Source organism: Pundamilia nyererei, unplaced genomic scaffold (genome assembly GCF_000239375.1).
Source record: "Pundamilia nyererei isolate P.nyererei 1_Seehausen unplaced genomic scaffold, PunNye1.0 scaffold00125, whole genome shotgun sequence".
Classification (NCBI taxonomy): domain Eukaryota; kingdom Metazoa; phylum Chordata; class Actinopteri; order Cichliformes; family Cichlidae; genus Pundamilia; species Pundamilia nyererei.
Window position 1 is genome coordinate 1,923,989 of NW_005187526.1, and position 9,734 is coordinate 1,933,722.

At 40.9% G+C, this 9,734-nt stretch overlaps 1 protein-coding gene across 3 annotated transcripts in view; it reads right to left on the reverse strand.

Moving 5' to 3' along the window:
- The window catches only part of ano10a (anoctamin 10a), a 37,083-nt gene that overhangs the window by 24,184 nt on the left and 3,165 nt on the right, over positions 1-9,734 (reverse strand). For 2 of the 3 annotated variants that reach the window (XM_005742971.2, XM_013913314.1), the window contains exons 2-8: positions 5,186-5,241; positions 4,028-4,183; positions 3,752-3,949; positions 3,232-3,366; positions 1,685-1,804; positions 1,296-1,480; positions 444-828 (exon numbers count right to left, since the gene is read on the reverse strand). In XM_005742971.2, the coding sequence (XP_005743028.1) occupies positions 444-828; positions 1,296-1,480; positions 1,685-1,804; positions 3,232-3,366; positions 3,752-3,949; positions 4,028-4,163 (1,159 nt within the window). In that variant the 5' untranslated portion in view covers positions 4,164-4,183; positions 5,186-5,241. The remainder of the gene's footprint in view (positions 1-443; positions 829-1,295; positions 1,481-1,684; positions 1,805-3,231; positions 3,367-3,751; positions 3,950-4,027; positions 4,184-5,185; positions 5,242-9,734) is intronic. The other variant, XM_005742970.1, reaches the window with a different exon arrangement.

Consider the following 9,734-nt stretch of genomic DNA (forward strand, 5'->3'; position numbering starts at 1 on the left):
CACACACGGCTGTTTTCCCACTGAGCTCAAAGAGTGAATGAAGCTTCAGTATGTAGATTTACCAGACAGAGAGCAAGCGAGCATCTTTAACTGCTGATGAGTCGCCAGCTGCCTGCAGTGCGCGCACACACACACACACACACACACACACACACACACACACACACGATTATTGTAGGGTCTTGAGCGTATAATAAAAAATTATTTGGCCTTAAGTCTACCCAATGAGACAAAATGGTGCACACTTAAAGGCAAATCAAGGGACTGTTGAATTAAAACATTTGAATTACAGGAAAACCCTAGCTTCACGCTGCATTGTGAAAACTCATCAGCTCTGGATTCTCTTGTAATATCATCAGCAATCAAGCCCTCTAGCCAGAGCTTGTATTAATGCAAGAAACATGGTTTGGTGTGAATGCACAATAATGAAAAAGTGGACTTACCCCATTCAGTGAGGAACTCGGCAGCATATCTGTAGATGAGGTTCATCGCCTCTATGACCACAGCATAGATGATACTAGGGATGAATAGCAGAATGTGTGTCCAGAATGTGGGGTTCTCATCATAGATGGACAGAGCCCACCCCTCCATCTGGAAGTAGATCATCATGATGTAGAGGGACAGGTAGAGGCAAAGCAGGACGAAGGGCAGAGACACAAGGTAGACACGCAGGTGCCTCTTGGAGGTGGGGTAGATAGGCTCTGCACGTCCCGTCACAGGGTTGTGACCAAGCACGCCGTGAAATCCAGGCCGAGGTTCTTCAAAGGCCTTTTTTCTGCACAGTGTGCCCCAGTAGTAGGCTAGTGAGGCACTGCGTCGCTTCCATAACTGGTGGGCACAAAGGTTCAGCAAGTCAGCTGAAGAATTTTAAAATTCTGTTACGATTTTAATAAACACTTTTGGAGTTAAGACTACATTGCAAGCAGCAGAGGGTAATATTTTCCTTTACAATTAAAGGGTGAATTTTCTCTCTTGTTTAGTGTATAAAAGAATGAAAAGTTAAACCACACATCACAGTTAAACTTCTGAAGTGCTTGAAAAGATTCAATCCCTTTACATCAAAGAGCTGAAGATTCACTTCTACCGCTCCCGTTTTAACCCCTCCACCACACCAGCATCCACCTGCAGGCTTTGGAGCATATTTACACATCACTGCCCGATTTCTATGTGTATCATATTTTTAGGATGGTGAGCATTGTGCCTCCACACACCAAACTATATTCTGCAGCCATCACAGATTAATAGATCAATAGGTAGAACGATATCATACTGCATACTGTTTCATGTCTTCTTACCTCCAAGATAACAGTGCACCAGATCAAGTTGAAGACAGCAAAGACTACATATTTGTCATAGTCCTCCCAGTCAAACAGATAGTAAGGCACCCCAATGAGGGCCATAGGCACCAGCGCAAAGGTGAAGTACTCCAGGAAGCCAAAGTAGAGAGCCTGGCCCTCACCATAGTAGTGTCTGATGTCGTCTGGGGATAGAGATGAAAGAGTCAGTAGTGATCAGGAGCACTGACAGTGCATCGCTCCAATTACAGTCTGGGGACATATTAGAAATGCAGATGTACAGAGACCTCTTTTGCAAGTGTGCATACTCCATAACGTGGACTGTTCGTTTTAATCACACAATGTATTCAAGAGTGACCATGAAAAATAATGGCACAAGATGCACTTACCCAGAGGCTGAAGTGACACCTTCACTTTTTTATACCAGGAAAAAGAAAGCCTTTTGAGTTCTTCGTTTTCATGCAGAGGAAACATCTGGATTAAGATCCTTTTGGAGAGCAGTCTGCGAACTAAGATGCAAGTAAAGAAAACAACAAAAAAGAGCATGTTACTTTCTGTCTCACCCCCCACTTTAGTCATGTACAGTGATGATAAAACAGGAAGTTTTTACTCAAACTTGTGAATTATTTGGAAGATATTCCACATGAAAACCTTCTGGCTGCATTTCCATCCTTCTCTTGAGTTTTTCTGAACTCACTTTCCCAACTAAATAAACATGCATTTCATTTTGTAAAACAAGGGCAGGCTAACAATAGCTGGGAGCCGGCCCATTCCACACAATACAATAATGACTATAGCAATAATTACTATTGTCCAATATGCAGCAGCTAAATACGAGCACATGAAAGCGCTATCATTTCATCTGCCATTTTTTGAGTGCATCATTTGTCAAAAAATAATTACATTCTATTTTAACACGATTTGTCAAACACAGGCGTTGAATAGAGGCACCCTATCTTCACTGCAAGTTCATTGGTTCCTTATCTCACTTTGGGACTATTTTACTGCATTTGCATATTTATTGTTTCCATACTGAAGACAGACAAAGGGAGGGGGTTGCAGAGATAGCGGGGTGGAAGGAGGACACAGTCTGTGTTCAGTCTACAATCTGCTACCGTTACTACTACAGGAATCTCTAAATCAAACCGCAAGCAAGTGTGGATGAACCGCAGGAGAGGCTCAAACAGTCAAATCTGTCACAAGCTGAAACTGAGAAAAAAATAGGAGTGAAATTATCTAATCTGTGTATCAGCTAATAAAAACATACTCTGCTGTGGCTAATGTTGTTATAAACAGGTTCTAACAAATGTCTTTCTGATAGTTTTATGATTAAATGCCGAGTGTATACTTAACTAAGGTTGAGGAGTGATAAATCATTTAGCCCCGACTAAACCACGATTTACACAATGTGTTCTCTTTGTACATCAAAATGAAAACAGTCAAGTCTCTAAGATGAGAAGCTGGACCTGTATTCCTATACAAATGAAATGACTGATCAATTATCAAAATGTTTATCTGTAAGCGACAGAATGAAAAACAGTTTAGGGGAAGAGGACAAGCATAAAATTGGCCACAGCTTCAAAACCCTGTATGATAATACACTGCCATGTTTTACTCACATCACCTGTGTGTGGTTTTACTTCTGAGGTTGATCAGTTTCCCAGTTTTATTCTGAGATGTCTGCACATCCTAATTTAGTACAGTTTCCTGGAATTTCAGCTGTTAAATTCAGCAGTGCTATGAAGTACCGGCAATCTGTCCAGCATGCACCCTGCCCACCTTCAGCTGGATAAGCAACAAAGAATATGTATGCATGCAAGAAGGAACTAGATGAGACCATTTTCTTTTGTCTTCCTGTGAGTGAAATACACAACATCAGCAAACTGATCACTGCAAAGCTCATTTGAAACAGATTGAGACATGAACACAGACTCACTGATAGATTTCCCAGGGTAGAGCTTGGCATGACTGTATCCTGGAACATTAGTCTCCTCTTTGGCTCGCAGTGTGTCCAGCTCATGCTTGATAACATACTGACACTCAGCCATACTGAGGAAGCCGTCTCCATCCCCTGAAGAGATGGAACAGAAACACAGTGCCATTCACCACAAAGGCATGTTTTCACAGGCTGTTACAGTGACGCCACTCATTTCAGACAGAGTATGTGAGCGGTGATGAGACTCAGGGGCAGTGATCAGATTGATTTGTGTTGAAGAAGAATCAAATGATGCATTAAATTCTCCTTATTTATGCAATTCTGCACAGAGCTGACTTAACAAGGAGGCTGACAAATATGGTAGTGATACGAGTTACCTCTGACTGACTGTTTAAGGTTTCTGAAAACCAGCTAACATAAAGAAAGCCTGGCTGTGTTAAACTGCAAGGCTGCAAGTTAACAATAACAATAAGATGCTAGTCTAAAGCATACATTTTCACAAACTAAACAGTAGACTTGCCTTTAAAATCTTTGAAGTTGTGTTTGCTGGCAAAAGTGAAGGCTCTCATAGACCCGTCAGTACACTCCTTAAAGAGCCCCAGATCTTCTGCACCACAGAGCAGCCTCTGCATGGAGGCCCCCACCAAAAACATGTTGGGGTTTTCCTTCTCTTCCACCCCGATTCCAGGTCCCAACTGCTCCACCAGCAGCTCAGCACCTGGAAGAAATTACAGGATGAATAATACCACGTCAAACAAGGGAAGATGATTCGGGGGGTGCAGACGATCTTCCACACCTCCATTCTGTTGCCGGTCTCTTATCCTGCTCAGCAACCAAGCAATGGCCTCCTCCTTGGTGTCTGAGGCCAGCTCCAGCACCACCAGAGGAGCGAACCTGGAGCCACTGCTGTCTACTGACGACTCCTGCAGCATCGTCCCTCCTCCCAGGAAATCTGCATAACAGAAACGTCCTTATTTCCTTGAGTCCCAAGTGTGAAATACAGCACAGACTGCTGTAGAACAAGCTTTGCTTTGAACAACCAACAGTAATTATTGTTATTGCCAATAAACGGAAACACTGCTATCTGCTAGAAAGGCCTGTTTGTCACTATCATCTTCAATTTCAGTGTACTGCAAGGCCGACAGGGCAAGCTGAGCTCGTGCTAGGCCTAATCATCAGAAGTTTCTGTATTTCTACAATTCTGGGAGCTGGAGCCTATCACAGCTGTCATAGGGCGAGAGGCAGGGTGCACCTTGGACAGGTCGCCAGTCTGTCACAAAGTTAGCTTATAGACGCAGACAGCTATACACACCTTGTAATATTATAGAAAAAAAACCCATCTAGTAATATAGATGAAATAAAATTTCCCATTAACATCATGTATGCCATTGTACATGATGACAATTTTTCTTTAGGGACTCGCAGTAGAAGTACTTTGCTATTTTTCTTCCATAAGTCAAATCTGAATACAATAACAAAGTCTGTTCTTGTTTTCTTGGGCTCCCTGTCTCATCCTATTCACAGACTCCTAGAGTTCCTGCTGTGCTGTACAACAAATTCAAAATGTCTTTACATGACTAATGTAGTGTGTGAAATGACATCTTGGCCCAAAACAGGTAAAGAAATGACAGATAAAGTCACAATGTTCATTGAACAGGTTTACACAAGGTGTGTCAAAGCTACCCCTCCTTAGTCTGAACACGGACCTCCCTGCAGTAAAATCAACTAATCATACGTGGTGGAATCTGTACTGTGGGTCTGCTGCAGATCAGCTCATGTATGACCTGTAAGGAGAGACAGACCCAGAGTACAGACAGAAACAGCTGAGACTGCTGTACCCAGAAAGGGAGGAGCATGTGTGTTAAAGAAAGCCCTGACATGCTGACTGCTACTCCTTCCGTACTTGTGTGTGTGTGTTGTGTGTGTGTGTCGTTCGGGCCAGCACAACACTCACCCAAATCTGTGTATGAAGCGGCAGTGTTCCAGGCTCGGGCCGGGAACCGTGATCATCTATTGTGAACAGTAAGAAAAGAGAAGAGCGTGTGGTGTTGTAAGCGTGCTGCACCCGGTGTTCCATGTCACAGAGCAGCACTGTCAGCTGTCACACCCACATCTGCCCCACTCCCCCTGTAGGGAACTTTAACACGGATCAGCGTTTTTTGTTTGTTTGTTTTTTACTGAAGCTAATTTCTGAGCTCTCTGTGGTGGTCCTCAAAATAAATAAATAAATCGGTAGTTTTTAAAACTGACATTTTTGAAAATTTATTTTGCAGTCAACTTGTAACACTATCACTAAAAGTGTTGGGAAAGGTTGAAGAGTTTATTTTATGAAGCACGTTGAGGTTACTGCTGTGATTTCACGCTTTATGAATAAAGCTGAAGGAAACTGAATAATGTCCTGACACATTTCATCTAAACCAAATAAAAGATGGACACAGCCACGTGACATCGCATCCTCAAGTGACCCGACTACAGGAAAGGGTGGAGTGCTAAGCTATCTGGTATTAGCAAGCTGCATTCGTAAAGTGAGGAGCACAGATTCTCATGTCAGCTAATTAGTGCTGAGTAACAGACTGATAAAAGTTAAAGTAAAAGTGAAGCACGAACATGTCTCTCACACACAAAATAACCCATAATATTAATCAAATAATCCATTAAAATTGCTCCGATACGCACAACCACAGGCGAAGAAGAGGCCTAGCTCCGCCTACCCGTGTCCCAAACACCTGTCAGTCACAGCAGCCACACCTCTAACTGTATTTATCATCTAGGCAGATGAGTTATCAAAGACTAAGTATTGTTTCCAGTGCTGTCAGGCGTTTTAACATGGAAGTGTATGGAGACTGACTCAACGTCCAAATTAGATTTTCTTATTTATTATGTACAAATGTTAGCCTGGTGGCAGTGTTGGAGCACATGTGAGAGTAACAATGAGAGTGAGAGTACTAAAATTCAATATGATTCATGCTCTGAGCACCACACATATTCAAATTTTTATTAAAGAGTATGTAGCGCTGATGGTCAGAAGCCCTGAAATATCATCTACAACAGGGTTCAATTAAAATGCGCAGTTCAGTTAGAGGAAATTATTGACTGTGATAATCCTCCTTTCTGCCACTTAGAATGACTAAAATTTACAAAGTGGACTTAATGTTTTATTCAATATTACCCAAAATTAGTGACTAGGCCCATAAAGTTATAAAAAAAAAAAACAACCTGTTGACCAATGCTAGGGGTGAGCGCTGCGTTCCTATCCGTTGTTAAGCGATGACGTGACGAATCCTACTTCCGGGCCTAAAGTAGTCTGAGTTTAATATGGCTTTTGTGTTGTTAACATATTTAATGTCTTGTATTTTCTTCTATTTAATCTCAAAAAGCTCCTAAAACAGTCAGTGATCACTGTTGACCTCCCTCAGCTTTTATTACCGCTAATCATTTATTTAAGCTCAGTTTTTAAAACCTTAGGATGTAACTACAGCCCAGCCCATGCAGCAGTATATGAATGACTAACCTCGTATTGTGGATGGATTATCTCAGTTGTTCTCCTGGCTGAAGTTTGGTCCTTTTACAGCATCCTGCCATGCGATTACATTTGTTCCTGACCACCGAGAACACTCACGTTAACTTTTATCGAGTGGAAAAAGGTTAGCTTGTTTATGTTATACTAACATAGCTGTGTCGCTAGCGATCACGTAGCACATCATTATATACCAGCTAGCCAAACTTCAGTAACCCTACAAACGTCACTGCTGTTTAGTTTTCTGTCTTCATTTATGTTGGAAGTGATAACAGAGCTGTACGTTTTAATTTGTTTCCAAAACCCCGCAGTCAGGACATGCTATGTTGTATTTAAATAGAAGCTAGCGAGCTAACTTCCTGCTAACTTCTAATGTTAAATGTCATAAATTCTGTTTTCATGGATGCCTGGATGTTAAACTCAATTGTTACACCTGGTAGAGCAGAACGCTGATCATTTTATTAAAGATGGAAGACTTTAGACAGCTTTTCAACTCCCAGTAATGCCATAGTGATCGTTTGATATATGGACCTGCAGCGGAGTTTAGACCCAGACACGGCTAGTGACGTCAGACTTAACAACCGCATTTCTACAGCAATGAGAGGCACACAGGTATCGACCTCTAGTGCCCATTAAAAAGAATTACAGTATAGGATATTTCCACAGACCCAGAAGCTATGTCCACCTTTTATACAGTTTATGGGTATCTGAACCATATGTCGTAAAAAATAAAAAATAAATAATAAGTTGGATTGTGGAAGTTGGATGTGGTGACTGTGATATCAGCCATATCAGTTTGCTCTTGGAAGTCCCAGCTGAAGGTTAAACTTCACTATGATTTCAGATGGGTTTTTACCTTATTAAGATATTTTTTACTGTCTACTCTACTGCTGTATGTACTGTGTGCACACACACACGCAGTCCTACCAATGCTGTCACACTATTTGAATGATTTGATAGAACAAAGGGATGTAAGAATGAAGTAGGGCTGGGCAATATAGCCTAAAATCCATATCGCGATATAATTTGAAGCACGTGCGGTAACGATATATACAGCGATATATTCTTTTCTTCTGTATAATGTATTTTACACACTATAAGGCACACTTAAAATCCTTTAATTTTCTCAAAAATCGCGAGTGTGCCTTATGTATGAATTCTGGTTGTGCTTACTGACCACGAACCGATTTGGGCGTGCAGAAATCTGTTAAAAATGTTTTAGTACAACTTTGGTAAGCCGCACTGCTTGATGGATTGTCAAGAGCATTACGGCTGCCGTAGTTTTCCATGAAAACAGAATTTATTAAATATAACGGAGTTAGAAGTTAACAGGAAGTTAGGTCGCTAGTTTCCACCTAAACATGACACACCATGTTCTGACTGAGATTTCTGAAACTAATTAAAACGTACAGCTCTGCTGCCACTTCCAACATAAATGAAGACAGAAAACTAAACAGCAGTGGTGTTTGCAGGGTTACTGAAATTGGACTACCTGGTATATAATGTTGTGCTACGTGATTGCTAGCGACACAGCTATGTTAGCATAACATTAGCACAGTGAAGCTGGAGGCTGAACGCCAACTTTTTTCCCACTCGATAAAAGTTAACGTGAGGGATTCTGTATGAACAAATGCAATCGCATAGCAGGATGCTATACACGGGCCAGACTTTAGTCAGGAGAACAACTAAGATTATTCATCCACCATACAAGGTTAGTTATTAATATACTGCAACAACATGGGAATAGAGCAGCTGGAGCGAATTCAACATTAATCAATGTTACGGAAGTGGAGGAAGCGCAGTTTTTGGCTTTCCCCATATTTCAAACGTGCTTCATCTCTTTGCTATTACTGTCCCCCGGCATAATTTGCAGATGATAATGGTTGTAGCCGCTGCGATGCTTTCGACCAAAACAGGCGCTATCACGATAGAGCGATCTCTATCGTTGGCCAAATTTATATCGTTTCTATCGTATATCGTTTATATCGCCCACCCCTAGAACGAAGCACATATACATACTAACAATGTTAAATATAACCAAATTTACAGTGATCAGAACAGGTACCCTAACCACATGCTATGTTATTTTTAGCCTATGTATTGTCTCCAGAGGTTCAAGTGTTACCAGTTTTACAGGTAACAGTTGAACTTTCCACTGATCTCTCACGCTTCCAGTTTTGTTAAAAAGAAAAACAGCCTTTGTATATTTCATTAATATAGCTCTGTGTGTGTGTGTGTGCGCGTGTGTGTGTGTGTGTGATCGATCACATAAATTCCACTAACCTGGCCCACGCCTGTGCAGCTTTAAGTGACAACACCTGTGTGGGTGTGCGGAGTCTTTAATGAGTGTGGTTTAAAACTCAAATCCCATAGCTTGTTGAGTTGACTTTGGATATCTTTTTGTTAGGGATTATAATCAGTAACTGTTTTCATTTTATAATCCAGTTAACTTGTAATGAAGGTAACAGGATTATTTCTGTTATTATTTATTTTACACCGAACACTGAAACATTTTCTGCAGTTACACAACAAATCTTCATGCTTCATCCTGACGGTGTCAGATTTTGGGGGAAAAAAATGGCAACTATCTTAGTATTTTAAACAACTTTCCTTAGGGTGAGTAAATATATATGTATGTGTGAATGTAACATACAGCTTTACATTTCACATTATGTAGCTTCTTTGTTCTCATGTGTTTTAATTAGGAGTTCATAAACAGCAATCGCTATGCTATGACTGCAAGAATCTGTTATAGTTCTGTAGTCTTGCTCCCACTTTTATTTGAATACTGGTGTCTGTCAGGAAGATTACACAAAAATAAAAAAAAGAAAAAAGAAAAGAAAAGAAAAGAAATTGGTCAACATGTTGAAGAGATTAAACAAAGTTATAACATACAGTGGGGCAAAAAAGTATTTAGTCAGCCACCGATTGTGCAAGTTCCCCCACTTAAAATGATGACAGAGGTCAGTAATTTGCACCAGAGGTA